The sequence below is a fragment of the Scleropages formosus genome, chromosome 16 (genome assembly GCF_900964775.1).
Source record: "Scleropages formosus chromosome 16, fSclFor1.1, whole genome shotgun sequence".
In the NCBI taxonomy this organism is placed as follows: Eukaryota; Metazoa; Chordata; class Actinopteri; order Osteoglossiformes; family Osteoglossidae; genus Scleropages; species Scleropages formosus.
Genome location: NC_041821.1, coordinates 16,974,958 through 16,993,807, shown reverse-complemented (window position 1 = coordinate 16,993,807; position 18,850 = coordinate 16,974,958). Strand labels below are relative to the sequence as shown.

Genomic DNA, 18,850 nt, shown 5'->3' with positions numbered 1-18,850 from the left:
GCGGTAGAGGGCAGATAAATAGGGGAATGGGGGTTATTTGTAGAGCGGAAAGCAGGAATCGAGCAGGGATTGCCGCCCTCATCTGCTCCCATTTTTTATTGAACCTCTAGCGGTGTCCGATGGGGCTCACCCCCACATTGAGGAGCTGAGGCTTCCTAGGGCTTAGGGAGATGGGAAATGTCACACTTCTTTTAGGATCAGACCAATCCTCACAGACAGAACAGTGCTGCATGGCTCTTTCTTAGTTTTATTCTGTCCATTGCTCAAGTACACAACCACCTGTACATTTTTCTAACCAGAAACATCCAGTTCTCTCCCCCACCCCAGGCTCTCCAAGTCCAAACTTTTGAGTTCTTCACTGGTTAACCAGCTCACCTTTTGCTTGTTGTCCTTTTAATCTGTTTGCAGTTGCATCTTTCAGTCTGACAAAGGGTGCAGCCAGGGTGGAGCCCACCAAATACACATGCACATTGTGGTCTCTCTCCACTTTTACTTTGGTGCAAAAAGACTCAAAAATAAACTAGAAAGCCAGAGGAGCCAATGTTCCATAGTTAATACTGTCAAATTCTGTGTCCCTGTCTTTAAGCATCAAACTGATGTACATAGGATATTTGCAAGCCAATATTTGGAGGAGTTTAGCTCCACACATTCCAAATACCAAACTGCAGTCAAACATAAAATTCTAAATATAAATGCTACATGTATTTCCAGTTGTGATTAAAGCAGCAACAGGAGAAATAAAGCACAAGAGTGATTCAATAGCAGGTTGATCTACATTTGGCCTTAATGATAACTAAGTTTCCTGTCTCACCCACTTGAAGCAAACATTGAAAGCACAGCAATGATCATTAATGGATGCATTTATTGTCAGCTATGCATTCAATATTTTTACATGCTTATTTGGTTTAAATACACTGTTAGAAAACCACTGAATTCACCTCTGTATTTAAATCTTATCTTCCTTTCATGTAAAAGGTCCCTGAAGATAAAAATGTCAATTTTCACACTGCTGAAAGAAAGCACATAACATATCTTACCATGGCCTACAGAGAAAAACATAGTACAAGCTCTCATTCACAGAAACTAAAGCTTTCATAAGTGTTAAGATTTTACTCGAGTTGCATATGAAAATGTCATTTTGCAGAAATATTCAGGTCATTGTTTATTCAATATATACTGAACAATTACAAATATCAAGTCTAATCTTTAAGTATAAAAATGAATTTGTATAGGAACAAATTTAAGCATGTGTACATTCCCTTTGAAGAGTCATATGGTGTCATAAGATGGGTTTGGGAAATTGTAGCCTGGAGGAGACTCATTATCTGGGTCCTCATCATCAGCATTGTCCTCTGGGCTCAGGTCTGCCTCAAACATTCTCTGTAACAAGCCATCCACTGTTCTGTATCCTGAATCAATAAGAGTACAGAATCACAGAATTTAACAATGCAGCTGACAGCATCTGTTATTCTGTTGTGAACATGAGTAAATAAGCCCCGCAAGAGCCTGCAGACCTCTGTGACATCCCAGCACCAAAGAGATTAATGAAAGCTACTGTTTGAGTAGGAAACATCAGCAGAAACATTTTTCAGCCCAAAGTCTTTATGTACAGAAGCCAAGCGATTCAGTTAAAGTGGTAAGTTTTAACGAAATTGTACAACAACAAAAATAGAGAATGGGGTGTTTAGGATTCTGTTCTTAAAAAAAAAAAAAAGGAAGTAGCAAAAAGTTCTCACTTTTTGAGGCTATCTTGAACATAAGTGAAGGTTTCCCTTTAACTGTTTCAGAAGGACCCAGGTCATTCTCACACGTTTCCATGTCCTCCACCAAGTTTTCATCTAGCTTGTCTCTGATTTCAAAGGACAGGCAAGTGTTACATCTCAAACAGCTTGCCTATTCAGCAGAAAGCCTCTCAAACTGTAGTATACATTGTTACCCTGGATAAGATGATGCAAAACAATTTCCGGACTCATCTATCCCACTTATAGGTATTACAAGGCATAGGCAGAGATACTATTAAAAATCATTCTTATACGTGCAACTTACTGTTCAATGCCTAATTCCAGTTCCTCAATTTTCTTTTCCAAGGATGTCTGCAGTTCACCTTTTGAAAATGTGTACTCCACAAAGAAAGCTTCCAAAACAAATGCTACAAAAATACTGAGTGGGAAAAACACATTGCATTAAAGCTTAAACATAAGTTCTGTCAACTGGATCATCTTGAATGAACATTGGCAAAAAACCTAATTATAGCTGACAGCAGGATTAATTTAAATACAAAACACAAGCAAGCCACTTGTACACCCTATACATAAAACTAAATATGAAGAATTGAAGGTTAAATTTAAACCCTTGTACAACTATAGGAATTTAAAGGTTATGAAAAAGGATGCAGTCAAGATAAAAAAAAAAAAAAGCAATGGAGACCAATGAGAGCAGGTGTTTATAAAGACACAAAGTCAGTTTTGAAAAGGAAGATAATGGCTTGATGTAATATTGTTCAGGGCACACCCTCTGTGAAATGTCACATGCTAATGGTTTTCAGCCTTGGTCTGGACATTCTTTTCTTGGGCCATGAAAATTCTTGGCGGGAGACTAATATAGTTTTACTGTAGTTATTCTGATCAGTCTGAAGTGAAACAAAATAAACGATCTGACTACCTACTGACTTAAGTGTTAAAGAGCTAAAATTGAGAATCACTGGTAGATATTTAATTGAAGACCAGTGCTATATTTCTGTACCTTTGAAAATTAGTAACTCAAACGTTTATAACAAATCAGGGCCAGTGTTGTTTGAAAGAACTTCGTATAGTCAATTCCTGTATAAAGGCCTGTAGTCAACAAGTCTGGGTTAACGTTTGTATTGTGTGACACATTCAAATTAACCTCTCAAGCATAATTATTCAAACCCTCAGCTGATACCAAAAACAAGCTATGTGGATTCACCAAAACCAGGTTTAAAAAAAAAAAAAAAAAAAACCTCTTGCCTCCAACCATGGATATGCCCTTAGATAAGTAGCTCCTCTGATCCAGAACTTGCTTGAGCTTAAGTTTTAATTACATGTGGAACAAGTGAAACATGCATGCTCTGTTGTACTTTGACTAAGGCACACAGGAGGCCTTCCTTTTAAATAATAAAGAGCTTACTTTATGATGATGATGACAACCAGTATGTGGAAAATAACAAAGAAGATTCTGGCTGATGCATTGGTCACTGCAGTAAAACCACTGGCCAGGAGTGAACTCATGTTAAAGAAAAACTACACACCCAAATTTGACATTTTGCATTCTAGGCATTTCACTGAGTAGAAATTGAATAGAATAAAATTGAACATAAGTGCTAGGGTTCACCTGATCTTATTAAAATTTATAACAGCACGCTGGTTGTACACAAAGCACTGCAGGTGAAATAACTAACTCGGTGAAGGTGGTGATGGGGATCACATCCTTATGGATTATGGAATTTGTTTCAGTAAAAAAAATAATGCACAGAACTACCTAGTCTGTTGACTTATTCTATAAAAGGAAAAAGGCATCTACTTCATGCTTGGGATTTACTTTACGGAAAAGGATATCGTGCCACTGGTTGACCACTGTGAGCTCCACCAGGAGAACAAAGGAGGACCAAACATTATTAAAGTTATTTTTGCAGTAGTTGTTTTTTGCAAATGCAGATCCCTTCAGCAAGGGGTTTCCGCAGTATTCACTCCCAGGACTAGCAGAGTTCTCAAAATATGTTATTTTCCCCTTGAACAACTCCATTCCCACCATGGCAAAGATGTAGTAGACCACCTAAAAAAATGTTAATTGAATTAACATGAGAAACATTTCCGTACAATTCACTTTTTAAGGTACAGCACATCACTGGAAAGCACTGCCAAAAAACCACTGTTAAAAATTGCAAACACAGAGCCAGCCTGTGGGTAGGATACTCACGAGGATAAGCTGTCCAAATGTGAGAATCGTTGGGCCAATTTTGACAAGAGTGTTAATTATGGCCCGGAACCTGAGAACAGGAGAAAATAAACAGACTTCAGCAAGCCAAAAAAGTAATTTTTAACAAAAACACTATTTTATATCGATTCCTGTAATTCAGTAGTACTTTAGCTACTCTGTATCCTTCCTCCAAGACAGATGTTCTTAACGTAAATAAATGAAAAATTAGAAATTTTTATTTCAGCAAAACTTTGCCATCACAGAAAATGATATAATAGGCACAAGTAGGCTTGTGTAAAAAAAAAAAAAAAAAAAAAAAAAAAAAAAAAAAAAACTTTTCGGGTCACATGGTCGTGCAGCAGGTAGTGCTGGTGTTATCCCAGTGCATTTGGGTGTATGTTTCAACCCAGCTCATTCTGCGTGGAGTTTACATGTTTGCTCTCTGTTCACATGGGTTTCCTCCCACAGCGTGAAGACATGTATTTTAACTGGGTCGGTTACAAAATTGCAAGTTGTGTAAGATGGACTAGAGCCACATCCAGGGTGTACCTTGACAACACACCCTATGCTTTAAGCACAGACTCTGGTCCACAATAATCCTAGTCTTAGTCAGGCAGTTATCAATAACTGAGGGATGAATTAATGAATTTTCACTTTAGAGAGAATGTGCTACTTTCAAAAGCAAAAATGTGCTTCACAGATCCCCTGAAGCTCATCCACAGACAGCAAAGGGTTAAGAATCCCTGGACTACAATCAGCAGCTTTAAAAATTAGTATTATATTCAATTATATACAAGATTTTTTTTTTAAAGGATATTCCTCTTAGAAAAACAATGTTCTAACTACTGTAAGATTCTGTAATACTTCAAAAAAGTTCTGCGCCATCAAGCTAACCCCCCCCCCCCCTTTGACTGTGTAGCTGGTGAAAAAGTGCACTAATGTGCAATGCTTTCATCTGATCAATTTCATATGAAATGCACACTGCTTCCTTCATTTTTTCCAGAAATGTGGGAAAAAAAATGCATGAGAATTAAAACATTTATAGAGAAATATTATATTCATATCTGAGAAGACAAACCACGTGAGGATAGGCCAAGCAACACTTTAAAAGGTTTTAAAAGACTTATTAATTCCTTCAGTTACTCTCTACAATCACTTGTCCTAATGTACAGGCATATTCTGCAAACATAGGTTGTGCGCACACACACAGAGCACAGTTTAGACTGTACAATTAGCCTGAAGCACCTGTGTTTGGACTGTGGAAGGAAACTGAAGCACTGAGAGGAAATCCATGGAAACCAGGTGAGAAAATGCCAAACTGACCGAGGCTGAGCTGGTTTCAAACCCACAGGGCCTGAGCTGCGAGGCACCAACATACCTGCTGCACCACTGTGCCACCCAGAACACAGGTTTAGGAGCTTTTAAACTCCTTACCTTTTTATGCTGTCTACCACTCTTAAGAGTCTCAGGACACGCAGGATGAAGACAATATCCAGTATCTGACGGCCATTATAACCATCACCTTTTAAAAAAAAAAAAAAAAAAAACATTTTGAAATCTTTTGCAACCCAACCACTTCAATTCCTATTGCAAATGCTTTGAAAATTTAGAATTGTTTTCACAGGATTTCCTGTAATAACAAAAGAGCGAGACTGAGAAAGTGCACTTAACTAAGCTGCCCAAACAAACACTTTTAAAGAAAACCCAAGGCAAACTGCTAAACTAGGCAAACTGCTCATTTACAACACAGTGGAGAGATCTTATGCACGTCTAACTTATGCAATCACAGCTTTATGCAGGTGATCCCCAATTTTAATTCTTTAACCAGAAAAAACATCCAAAAATAGATTTCTACGTTGTTAAGCCACACGCACCCTTTCTCAGGTGACTCATGATACCCTGTCACACATCAAGTGTGAGTGTGAAAAAGAGTACAGGTTAATACTATTATGTCCAGTATATAACTGAATAGTGGACGTTAATGTTTTTGATTAAACATTTGTTTTTGAGTAATTACAATGTACTATTTATACACATGTCTATTACTACATATATATCTCTCATTACTGTTCTGCGTGGGTGGAAGCTTATGGTAGCCTATCCAAAAACGTTTGAACTTGTTACACACCATTGTCTTTAAACATTACATGGAATAGGTGCATAAACTGACTCACCTGGGAAGTTGCCAAAAAAAAAAAAAAAAAAAGGGTTTATTTAAAAAAGAAAAACTCAACATGACAACATAAACATTAAAATAGTTTAAAATGGTTCTTTGCTCAAAGAACCTTTAAAGTGAAAAGTTAGTCAAAAAAGGTCACGATCTAAGAGCTCGATAAATGTATACGTTATTGATTTAATAACTGAAAAATTACAGGCCTATATGCAGCTACTCACGTAATGTCTACTAGTTGATAGTGCTATGTGACAAATGGACTGTATTCAATAATCATGTGTCTGCATCCAAATCTGTCATCCTGTTGATGTAATGTACTTTTCATATTGTTCTCTGAGATGTAAGTGGCCTTGGACAAAAGTATCTGCTAAGCGAATAAATGTAAATCTATAACTGAGAAGTGTAAGAATTCTCGCACAGCCCAGCTGAAGTACAGTACTGTAAAAAAGTTTTAGGCACTGGGGAGGAGCTGTAAACTGAGAATGCTTCCAAAAATAATGCTGTTATAAACTTCCTACAAAGCTTAGTAACCATCCATCGTCAACAACTGCTTGTCATGAGCAGGGTCACAGCGGGCTTGGCTGGGTCCTGCTCTCTGGCAGGTCTGGGGTTCGAGTCCTGCTTGGGGTGCCTTGTGATGGACTGGCGTCCCATCCTGGGTGTGTCCCCTCCGCCTCCAGCACTGCACCCCGTGTTGCTGGGTTAGGCTGTGGTTCACCGCGACCCCACTTAGGATAAGTGGTTTCAGACTGTGTGTGTGTGCGCGCGCGCTTTCTTTCTTTAACAACATACAGAACCCTTACTGAAATACTGCAGAATACTGTAACTTTTTGCAAAAGGAACACTTGGAAATCTAAAATATGCTCTTTTCCATTGACACTAATGCAGAAGACAATAACCATCTAAAATATTTTTGGGAAACACCTAAGTGCCTAGGACTTCTGCACAGTACTGTACATATGGGTGAGAGCAAAAGGTACAATGCCATTTCCCTAATTTTGGATACTTTAGAATAAAAATACTTTTAGAGGACCAAAAACAAAAAGCAGGCAGTAGCTGTAACACAGAATGAATTAAAGCAAGGCACTCCCACACTTTTACTGTGTTTGACAGTGTTGCGTCTCTGTGTTGGTTGTGTGAATACAGGTCTCTCACTGCAATGAACAGAAATGTTTTTTTTTTTTTTAAAAAAAAGTAAAGAAAAAGCTATTAAAATAAACTGTCATCTTCAAAAGATTTGTCATTCTGTTTAAACAGGAACTGCTGTACCATTTAATTTTAGAATTTTATGAACAAACTTTTTAAAATTTTGGCCACGCAAGGCAAGACGTGCGAAAGCGGTCACACGGGTAAAGAGGTGTCGGTGGGTGAACTGGGAGGGCGTGAAGAAGCGGAGGCTATGCTGGCAAGGCGTGCGAGCTATGGAGGCGAGTCGCATTAAGTTCGTCGCTGAAGAGATGTACGACGTGCTGTCCGCGCCGCACAATGTTCAGCAGCGGGCACGTGGCGATGGTTGTTGTAAGTTGTGTAACAGTGTGGTGACGCTAAGGCGCATTTTGTCGGGACACAAGGTTAGCTTGGTGCAGGACCGCTATACTTGGGAGGAGTTTTCAATGTTGATACACTGTTTAACTTGACTGACATTTGTACGCCGTTGCCTTTATGTAAAATTAGAACGAGAACGAAAAGGAAACCCTGATGATTAAGGGTCTCTGAATAGGCACACCTGTACGCACCTCTTGGATCACAACAAGCTGCAGACAGGATCAACTCAATGAAGCAACTAAAGTGTGTAGTCAATTGATTCTTAGTGCTACAATGCTACTGCAATAACGTAGAACACAACCGTAATGCACTTGAAAGACATTTGAAGAAAAGCTTTCCAAAGCATAAAGCACGAAAACATATCGCACCCACTGCCTAAGTACCAAAAATTTTACATAACAGAGAGAAAGACTGCATGTATCAGGCCGGTAAACACTGTGTTCGTCTTCCTTGTCTAACTGATGCCATTTCTTTATACAATTTTACCTTCTATGTCTGATTGGTTATCTTATTTGTCATAATGGTGCACATATTTCAAGAGGGGTAAAAAAATTCCATAAATTATTTTTTGCACACACAACCTAAAAGAACAAGAGTAAAACAGCGGTTACAGGATGTATCATCTGTTTGGGCTCCATTTACAAGCTGCCATTGGTACACAACACATAAAACTTTTTATGCTCATATAAAAAAAAAAAAAAATACAGGAGCAGAGATCCATATTACCCAATAGCAACTCAACCAATGGCAGGGTTTTCACAGTCTAAAATATCTTTGACACATGAATGCAATTTCAGAAAAGAAATAAAAGTATACATTTGTTGTACTTATAGGGCTCCCATGAGGCACAGTCCATACTTATAAGCACAGATTAATGATCTATGTACAAACATTGAGAGCATGGTATATTAGTGACCACTGTACTACAGACAAGAGTTACGATGAGCTTCATAATTATTAATTATGGCTTTTTTGAAGCAATCCCATAAAGCATACCCACAAAGATGAGCAGAACAAAGACATCCCTATAAGAAGAGAGCAAAACAGCCCCAGCACAGAATTAAATGAAGGTCAGAATCACCACCACTGCCAACATGACCCAAGAGATGCATGCCATCTCACCTTTGTTCCCCCAGATTCAGGACTTCACACCTTGAGCCAAAACACAGCACAACATCTGCCACTGGTTTTGAAGACTCACTGCTCTATCGTTTTACAAATTTAGCATCCATGCTAAAGTCCCTGTGATCACTTAGTTTTTCTACTCCACATAAGTGACAATTATAACAGTTTAAAACGCATGTTTCCAAAAAGTCAGAAGGAAAACGCAAATTTATTAGCTATGTGCAGAACTGCTCACAAAAACCATGATTAATAAAAAATGGAAATACTTTTACAGCTCTTGTCTGCAATTTACAAAGAAAAACTAACAATGGCAAAGAAAGCCATGGTCAAAAAATCTGTTCGACTAGGCACTTGAGTAAGAGACAGCATATACTCACTGGGTTTCAGGACTGAATTCAGTATTGTGGCAACTAGAGCAGAAACGATGATGATAGAATCAAACCTGCAGGTGGAAAAGAGAATAAGTTTTAATTTCCATTACCTTCAAAGCTTCCCACTTTGTAACGCATTATTTGAGTCTACCTCAAGAAATAGAAAACAGCAGCAAAGTTTTCAAGGAATTATAGCAGTGTTGAGGAAATCTAAAAACTCTGATATAAAAACCACATTCTATGACTGCTTTCAAAAGTTTAACTTTAGAATATTGAATAATAATCCGCTCCCAATTGCCCTCCTGTTTCTCAGGAATTGTTAGTTTCTAGCATGATGCATCAGACTTCTTACCAGTTCCAGAACTGATGCCGAGCATAGAAAGCCCGTGGCTCAAACGTGTAGAGCTTCATTAGGATCTCCAGCAAGTAGAGACCCAGAAACACCCATTCCGCATATGAGAAGAAGCTATTCTCTTCATCAAGGCCAATGAACACGGCATTCACCAGGATGATAAAGTCATAAATGTACACAAATGCCCTAGAAGAGAAACATCCATTCTCATTCTCCATTCTCTCTTAGCAATCACATTTATTAAAAGAATTATACTGTACTGCCTACAAAATGTTAAATCAGGGCTGGCACTAGGGTCTATGGTAACATTAGGGAAGAATCCAGCAGGCAGCCCTTAGATCTCTAAATTAATAAAGGTACACACACATATGTGACAAAAACTACTTTAGATATAAACAGCTACAAGTCCTAAACCATGAAGGGAAAAAAATGAATAAATAAAAAAATGACTTAACACATATTGTTTACAGTATATATATATTTACATATCAAAAAAACCACGAGGAAGGTGATTAGAAATCAGCGATATTCTGGTAAAGTTTTATGCAGCTACTTGTGTGATGAACGTCGGTGCAGATGGTGAAGGAAATAAACTAACTGTACTTAAGAGTCACACATCTGCAGCTATGTCTCTTTCTCCTAATGTAAGGAACACATTGTGTTTTCTATGAGATGTACAATGCTTTGGAGAAAAGCATCTGCTAAAGGAATACATGTAAACATATATGAACATTAAAAGTAGTCAAATTTATACCTTAATGACTCAAAATGGACTGAAGAAAAATTATTTTCAAGACTCAAGTTCCATAAGAGAACAGATATAGTATAGACCATTTACTGAATCAACCCGGCAGTTCATTTCATAGAAAATACTACCTGCAAATCAACAATATTTGAAAGACAGAGGTACTGACGCATCATGTGATGTGTACATGAAACATAATTGCCTAGGTTTGCCTAACTATAGACCCTGTGAATTAAAACGGCTCAAAACGACACAGGCAGACAATATTTACTGCGCACCTGTGCTGAACAACGCGGCAGATAAGTCTACTGGCAGAAGAGCTGTATATCCGAGGAATCCATATTTCCAGAGGGTGGGTACGGGACTTCAAGGTGATCACCTGGATATTCAGAAGATCTGGCAGCTGAAGGAATGCCATTTTCCCTGTGCATATGAAAGTTAAAGCTCTTGAAGAAACTGTAAATGAATGCATTTGAACATTCATTTGTTATAACATTCCTAGTGTTTATTTCGGCATATAAAAAAAGTTTCCACAAGTTTATTTCCTGGCATAAAGCGTCATGACAATTTATTAAGATGTGAAACGAAGCCAACTGACCAATGTAGCCCCTCTTGTTCTCATCAGAAACACTCCACAGCAGCTCTCGGTGGGCATTTGTGATATTGGGCTGGACGACGCACACCAGCTGGTTCCAGCACGCCTGCATCACTACTGGCTCCTCATCTCTCATCTCCTGCAGCACCTTGAAGGCACGCACCATCTTTTGCCGCTTCGCTCTCACCAGTTGCCTCACTTCCTCCTAGAGAAGGCAGAGGCACATATGGGAAACCCATCTTGTGAAATGCATTAATGCACAGCATTTTCTAGTCTAATAACAATAACATTAAACAGCAGAAACAAAGTTTAAATCGACTCATTTATTACATTACTATAGTAATTGTTATTCCTTAAAGGCTCTCTGAATTATTTTGTAGAACTTTCAGAAAAACACAAAATTGGCTATGCATTATTGATAACATACAACATCAACATGTTGACCACTGACCAACTCCTCTGGCTGCAACAGACACAAAGGTGTCTATGAATCCTCGTTCAGCTCCTTATAAAAACAACTTACAGTAACATCAATTGCTCATAAGCTTTACCATCTATGCAAATTATCTGAAAAAATACCCAATTTGCTTTTACAGTATGAGTACTAATCGTAACATAATTTAGTGCACTGTTAAATTCGGAAACTGGGGTGCAAACACATTGGCCAGCCTTTTTATTCAGTACCTGAACAATTACATAAATTTAAGTTTTGTTATACAGCTAGATGGCTATTTACCTTTAGGTACTTCTTGTAGTTGTTGTAGACAACAGCGAGGAAAACAGACATGAAGGTGTAGGTGTTTATAAGTATATAGACAATGAAGAAAATAGAAAACGTGGAACTGGAGTTGTAGGCTGGCATCCTTTAAAATAAAAAAAAACAAAAATAAACTTCAAAGTTTTGTAACGTATAACCATGTAATTTAACCATTGTTTGTACAGTCACTAAGAAAAAGCATTTTTTATAACAGTGATGTTTCAAAAGATCGTATTTCTTAAAATATCACTTACCTACACCACTCAAAACAAGTTCAGTTTTTCAACTAATATGTATATATTTCTCTGCACTTTTTAAATATATTATGGCAAACACTCAGAGTACTATATGTAAAGTTTTAAACTAATTTAGTCTGAGGTCAATTCTGAACAAAGAGTATAAATAAACACACACACTTACATGACATCAGGACTGTTGGCAGTGGTCACCAAGACATAGAGGTCAAAGATAATTTCCCCATAGTTTGTAAAATAGCTCCTTCCATCAATGGTTTTCAGATCTCTTAATAAAGAAAGAAAAGGTACAATTTGCAAGTCAGTCTAGATTTGCTTACCTCACCCTGTTGTTACCGTTTCTCTTCTAACCAATGATGACGCTTGGCTAACATTTTTTAGAAACTGACACAGGGGACAATGTTCAACCATTGCTTTACAATGAATTCCACATTCACTCAAAGCATCACAGCACATTTGCTTGCCTGAATAAATGGCTCAGAAATCTAGTTTTTTTTTCTTTTTTTAAAAAAAGAAAGGCACTATACTATAGGACATTGCAAAATGAAAAACACTGGTGCAAACAGAAGATATATCACTCCATTCTGGCCGCACTTGCCTTTTTCCAAAGAGCTTCAGTGCCATGAGAGAAAACATCAGCACACTGATAATGAACAAAAAAAAGACATAGATGATCTGGGGCAAGGCATTCCTGATGCTTCTAAAGGCCCTGCGAAGCTGTGAAGACAAATATGTGCTACTGTTCAGTTGTGTCCAAAGTTAAGTACAACTCAGTTTAAGCTTCCTTGTCAAGGGTACATCAACAAGGGTCATCCTGGGACTTGAGATTAAGGATATAAACTTGGAATCTGAAAGACAGAGGCTCAAGGAATCTAGGTGGAACAGTGGTTAGAGCAGTTACCTTGCACTCAAAAGAACAGGGTTTGAATCCTACTTCCTGCTGTTGTACACTTGATCAAGGTACTTTGAATTGCTCCAGAAAAACTACCCAGCTGTATAAATGGTAAACCACTGTAAGTAGATTAACGCTATAAATTGCAGTGGAGACAAACAACAGTTAAGATGAATTAATGATAATATTGTAACCTCAATGTTAAATGCACCCTATTAATGTTAACAGGGATTCAATAAAGCCTGCATGGAAACAAGTAGCACGTGACTCCATTTCTGAACAGCTGCTAAAGGCACACTTTACAGCCACCCACTTACATGGCGGCCCTCTGTGACATTGACCAGAAACAGAGGCCTGAACACCCTCGACCATCGCACAACGTGGTAATCCATTGCCTTTAGGGATCCGTATATGATCATGTCCACCAGAGTTAGCTGAAGAAGAAAGAAGTAAAGGTGACTAGAGGTATTCTTCTGCCGTATGAATACTCACTCAATGCACCTTCACATTTATGAACTACAGTAATTTATAGATATGGTTTTCAATTTAAGCACCACATATTGACTTTTACAAAGAGCCAAAAAAAAAAAAAAAATCAGAATCAAGGATCAAAACAAAGCAATCATCATCTGACAGTCACAACCATTCATCCATTGATCTTTGAGTCCCATATGCTGGTTGCCGTGGCAAAAACAGCAGACCACACCTCCCTTTTGGCAGCAGCATTGTCCAACTCCTCCTATGGGACTTCAAGCAGTCCTGGATCTGCCCTGGAGCCTCCTCCAAGAGGGATGCACCTGGTAGATCTCCACAAATGAGCCACTCTAACTAGATACCTAAACCGCCTTCACTCTCTCCTTTTGAGCTAGAGAAGCTCCTTTTGCTGCCTTGCTGCTGCAAAGTCATCAGATTTCCTCCAGGAAGGATGCTGCGGCTACTGGGTTCAGGAGTTCCTTACAGCATTCCTTCCACCTCCCAATGATATCCATATAGGGTTTGAGGTCAGCAAAGAACGGTGTGGGCAAAGTTCTGCTTTCCTCTCCTGTGTTGCCAGATTGTTTAGCAGAACCTGCTCAGAGATGTCTGAAAGTCACTTTTTGGTAGCCTCTCCAAATTCCACCCACATCCAGGTGTTCAACTGACCTCTGTGAGCTGGCAGCGTAGTGGTTAGAGCTGCTACCTTTGGACCCAAAGGGTGCAGGTTTGAATCTCACCTCTGGCTGTAGTACCCTTGAGCAAGGTACCCTGAATTATTCCACTAAAATTACCCAGCTGTATAAATGGGTAAATAATTAAGTAGCTTAACACTGTAAGACACTTTGGAGAAAAGCATCTGCTAAATGAATAAATGTAGACACATAGTAGGCCTCCTTTAGCTTGGTAAGTTGTTAGTGCTCACCAATGCATTGTCATTCTACCGCCACAAGACACCAATCATGTTGCAGCAGCTTCCATAATACCAGCTGTGACCAGGGCCCATTTGGACTCCATATCCCGACTTCCTTGGAATGCAGGAGAAGCTCGCGCGGAACCAGAAGTTACACATGCAAACTTGGGCCCCTGGTCGGCATTGCTAGGACACCCTCACTACTCACTCGAGCTACCTTGGTCTGTCCACAGCCAGGTAAGAAACAGCTAGATGGCTTTCTACAAGGCAAACTACCTTAAGTAAACCTTAAATGTTGTCGATAACAACTAGAATAAACTGCTGTAGTATTGTTGTGAAAAAACAATATATCTGGACATGAGATCAGCTACTAAGGGTATGCTGGGCCCTTAATAGCACCAAGGATTTTTTCAAAATGTTCCAGAAACATACTTCACCCTGCACCAGTAGACACTATGGACAACTTTTTCATGAAGCCCCATGGCCTGTTGACAAAGAAAGCAAGCTAGTAGGATTTTTTTTTTTTTTTTTTTAAAAAAACTTACTAAGATAACAACAACGATACAAATGTTTTTCGGATCTTTCCAGAACTTCTGCTTTGGGATGATTCTGGCATAATGGATGAGCCTTGCTGTAAAAGCTGCTAGGCAGATCAACTCCATTATATATGTTGCCTGGAATGCAAAGACAGAAAACACCACTGTTATCTTTCTACTGAAAAATATTCAGCATCAGAATTTTGAGTCATATAGATAAACATAACACCCAGCAAAAAGCTTACCATAAGTAAAATATTAACCGGATGGCTAAGTAAGACTGTGCTTTACAGGTAAATTATTATTTAGGAAAAAAAAAAGGCAATGAAGATGTTGGCACCTACCCATAAAGGCAAGGGGACAAATGCTGGGTCTTCAAACAGAGCCAGTGCAAGATCCACAAAGATGAAGACATACACGAGAAACTGCAAGCTCCAGTGGTTGTAGAGCATGTACAACCTGATAAAGCATAAGAACATGAGATGTCGGCTATCACCTCATCCAGCCAAAAAGCAACAAAACTTGCTTTAGTTAAATCTTGTTTGATATTGAGAAACAAGAAAAGAGCTTCCCGATTCCAAAATACGTTGAATATACTGTAGCACGCCTGGGAATGCTATAAATAAAATAGATGTCGTTTTACATAGAATTCTACAGATAAAATAGTTTTACACACACAGACATATCTCCATTCAAAAATATGTATTGTTCCAAAATTTGGAAAACAAATTCTGCTTGCCTGTCCTAATAACCACCTTAGTTAAAACACTTTTCCGGAAATAGTAGAATTTTTAACCTTATGCTGGATGCAATTATCCATAAAATTATGCTATCGTTCAATTATCACATTATTGTTACCGCACTGCTAGGACAGTTATATGTGCTTTCGGATGATGAGTTTGACTGAAGAACGGTTCCCACCGGACACATTGCGGCGAGGTGTTGAAGAAGACATTCCTGTTGTACTGAGCATCAGAGACATAGACTGCGGCCAGCTTCAACTCCTGTCATCATGGGAACATTTAGAGACAGAGACAAGGCATCTGTAAAAAAAATCATCTCAATGAATGGAAACACAGAGGGATTCATTTCAGAAGAAGAAACCCCGCAGCCAGGAAAGACATGATGTGTGTTTTGCACCCCAACACTGAAAAAAGGAAGCGGTAAACAACTCCTTTTGGGTATGAAAATAACTTCAAAATGTAACGCAACGAAAACCCGCAGAGGCTTAAGATAAAATTTTGAAGTGCTGTACTTTACAAACTTAAATTAGTTTTTGCGTTGTATGCCAGCCAATAGTTACATAAAGTATAATATTTAACACATTGTGTTTAATTTCATCCAACATCCTGCCACTAGATAGTTGAATTAATGTCCCACTTTTTAAAATTCTGGGAAGTGTGTGTTTTTTCTGTGTAAAAATAAATAATTTGCTGACTTGGCTGGCATGGTGCCATAGCAAGTAGCCCTACTGCCTCACAGTGCCTGCGGGGTGTGAGAGAACGTAGGTTCAATCCCTGCTCAGTCTGTGGGGAGTTTGCATGTTCTTCCTCATGTCTGTGTGGGGTTTGCTCTGGTTTCCACACACACACTCCATACACTCAGATGAACTGGTGACAACAAATTGCCTTTTGTGTGTGTGTCTACACTGTAACAGGCTGGTGTCCCATCCAGGGTGTACACCCCCCCACCGCCTTGTGCCCTTTGCTTCCGGGATAGGCTCCGAATCACCGCGACCCTGCTCAGGACAAGCGGTTATTTAAACTGGATGGATAGACAAGATAAAATGATGTAGAAGCCCAAACCCACACACCCGACTTCGTGTTTGCTTGACACAACACTGATTTAATATTTATTTCTTGAACACAACACCACCTTGAGAAAAAAAAAACAAAACACGTGGAGCGCTGGAATTCCACCTGCGCTCCCCTCCCGCCACACACGCGAGTCCACTGGACGCACGCGCTCACATTCCTCTCTCCTGGAGCCTCACCTACACGACGTAGTAAGTCCGAAGAATCACCGAAAAAATTGAGGGTCTCCAACCAACACCTGTGATAAGTCAACAAAACTTTTTTAACTTGTCCGCAACAAACACCGTCCAGAACCTTCTGTAATTTAAAAAAGCGCAACTTGGACCGTCGTCGGCAACATCGATGTGTGTGGCTGCTCGGAAACTTAGCTAAGCCCGAACAAACGGCAGACGGCGACAGGTTCCAGTAAACAGCGCGCGGCAGTTCGTCCACATCGCCCCCGAAAAAGGTGCGTCAAGCAGCGGCTTTGACTCAAGTTTGAGCGGCACTCCTGCGCTCCACTTGAGTGAGGCGAGCGAGTCGGAGGGAGAAGCGAGCGCAACACGGCGGAGAGACCAACCGAAGTTCACCGCTCGTCACTTACATCGCTCTTGTGTCCCTCCGCGCTGCCGGCGGACGACTTTCCGCCCCCGTTCGCGCCGCGCTGCCCCACGTCGGCGCCCTCTCGCTTGTCGGCCTCGGACATCTTCTTTTCCCTTTCTCCTCGTCACCGGAGCATGTTCTGAAGAGTCAGCAGCAGAGAGAGGGAGAGGCAGAGCCGCAGCCCGTGCCGCGCGCGCTTCCCTCAGGGCAGGAAATGCCGTCTCGCCGCAACTTTTCCTTCTTCTCCAACTCACGTGAGCGTGTCGCGCGGCGCAGTGAGGAAAAGCGCACAAACAAACGCGCGCACCCCTCCCTTCGTTACGTGTGCCGTCGGATTCGAGCGAAAAGCTGGAAATGCGCTTTTCCTGCATTCCCGAGCGAAGAAGCCATGATTTTTGAGCCGTCATGTGACAGAAACCTGGCGGAAATGGCTGAGGAGCAGTGGAGCCGGAGGAAACTTCGCGAGCGAACCAAAGACTGCAGCTCTAACCACTACGCCACCTGCTGCCCCTTCAGAACATCAACTACGTCCGCAAGCAGTCTGCGGCGCCTCTCTCATGACTTGGACCTCTTTTTTATTAGCACTCTCACAAACCTCTTGTCCTGCTCAGGGTCACGGTGGTCCAGAACCTATCCCAGAGACACCGGGTTCAAGGGGAAAAAAAAAAAAAAAAAAAGTCTGTGTGTCGACCTTTTTGTCCCCTTGTGCCTGTTCCATCCTTGGACTGAAGATGTTGTCATTTTATAGGTCTCCTCTCAGTTGTCTTACATACCATATACTGTAGTAAATTCAACTCTAGTACACAGTGGATGGACTTGGAAAAGATGGATCAAACTCTGTAGTGGCGACCTGACAACTACAATTAAGTCTAGAGCAAACACAGTTCCTATAGTTATTTTGTGGGCGGCCCGGTGACACAGCGAGTAGTGCCGCTGTCTCACAGCGCTTGCGTGGCGCGAGAGGACGTGGGTTCAACCCCCACTCAGTCTGTGTGGAGTTTGCATGTTCCCCTCCTGTCTGTGTGGGTTTCCTCTGGGTGCTCTGGTTTCCTCCCACAGTCCAAAGACATGCTGTTCAGGTTTCCCCCCATAGTGTGTGAGTGATGGAGAGAGTGTGTTCCACTGATGTATGGATGAGTGATCCAGTGTAAATAGTGTATCTAGCAGTGTAAGTCACCTTGGTGAATAAGGTGTGCCGGCTGATAAGACTACATAGAGTTCAGTGGAAGTTGCTTTGGAGAAAAGTGTCTGATAAATGTTCATGCAGCTTTTTCCATGTCACCTGCTACAGAGTCAGTAGGCCTATTATTATTATTATTATTATTATTATTACTACTTTTCTCCGAATCTGCATACAGCATTAAAGTACCTACAACTATTTACGCATTCATATGGCACTGTATAGTTGGAGAAATTCAGGGTAAGTTCCTTGGTCAAGTCTACAGCAGGAGGTGGGATTTGAACCTGGATCCTTTAAGTGCAGGGTGGTAACCACTACACCACCTGCTGTCCTGTAACACCCCATCAATGGAAACACCATACCACTAGCTATATTATTACATGGACAGTAGGATATTTACAGGTGAAATGAAATTTTACTCCCATATGAATTACCAGAAAATAAAGTGAAAGTCATGATGCTTAATGAATAAAATGCATTTTATTAATCTCTCAAAAATTTTCCAGCTCCAGATTTGTAAATTCTACATCAAACAACACACACACACACACACACACACACACACACACACACACTAGCTGAAACCGCTTGTCCCAGGCGGGGTCG

The 18,850-nt window shown here is 40.2% G+C and overlaps 1 protein-coding gene across 2 annotated transcripts; it reads right to left on the bottom strand.

Annotated features, from left to right (window-relative positions):
* Positions 1 to 235: 235 nt before the first annotated feature.
* Positions 236 to 17,594, bottom strand: tpcn3 (two pore segment channel 3). Of its 2 annotated transcripts, none has more exons than XM_018751005.2 (19): positions 17,066 to 17,594; positions 15,590 to 15,672; positions 15,013 to 15,127; positions 14,678 to 14,806; positions 13,063 to 13,179; positions 12,452 to 12,570; positions 12,020 to 12,121; positions 11,579 to 11,705; positions 10,846 to 11,047; positions 10,526 to 10,670; positions 9,503 to 9,688; positions 9,157 to 9,221; positions 5,371 to 5,458; positions 3,937 to 4,006; positions 3,576 to 3,792; positions 3,148 to 3,238; positions 2,047 to 2,160; positions 1,737 to 1,849; positions 236 to 1,409 (listed from the first exon to the last, which is right to left on the bottom strand). In XM_018751005.2, the coding sequence occupies exons 1-19, from the start codon at positions 17,165 to 17,167 to the stop codon at positions 1,270 to 1,272; spliced, it is 2,325 nt and encodes a 774-aa protein (XP_018606521.2). In that variant the 5' UTR covers positions 17,168 to 17,594; the 3' UTR covers positions 236 to 1,269. The 2 variants fall into 2 exon arrangements, with proteins under 2 accessions (XP_018606521.2, XP_018606523.2); XM_018751007.2 differs by having other exon boundaries at positions 15,590 to 15,711; positions 17,066 to 17,141.
* Positions 17,595 to 18,850: the final 1,256 nt, after the last annotated feature.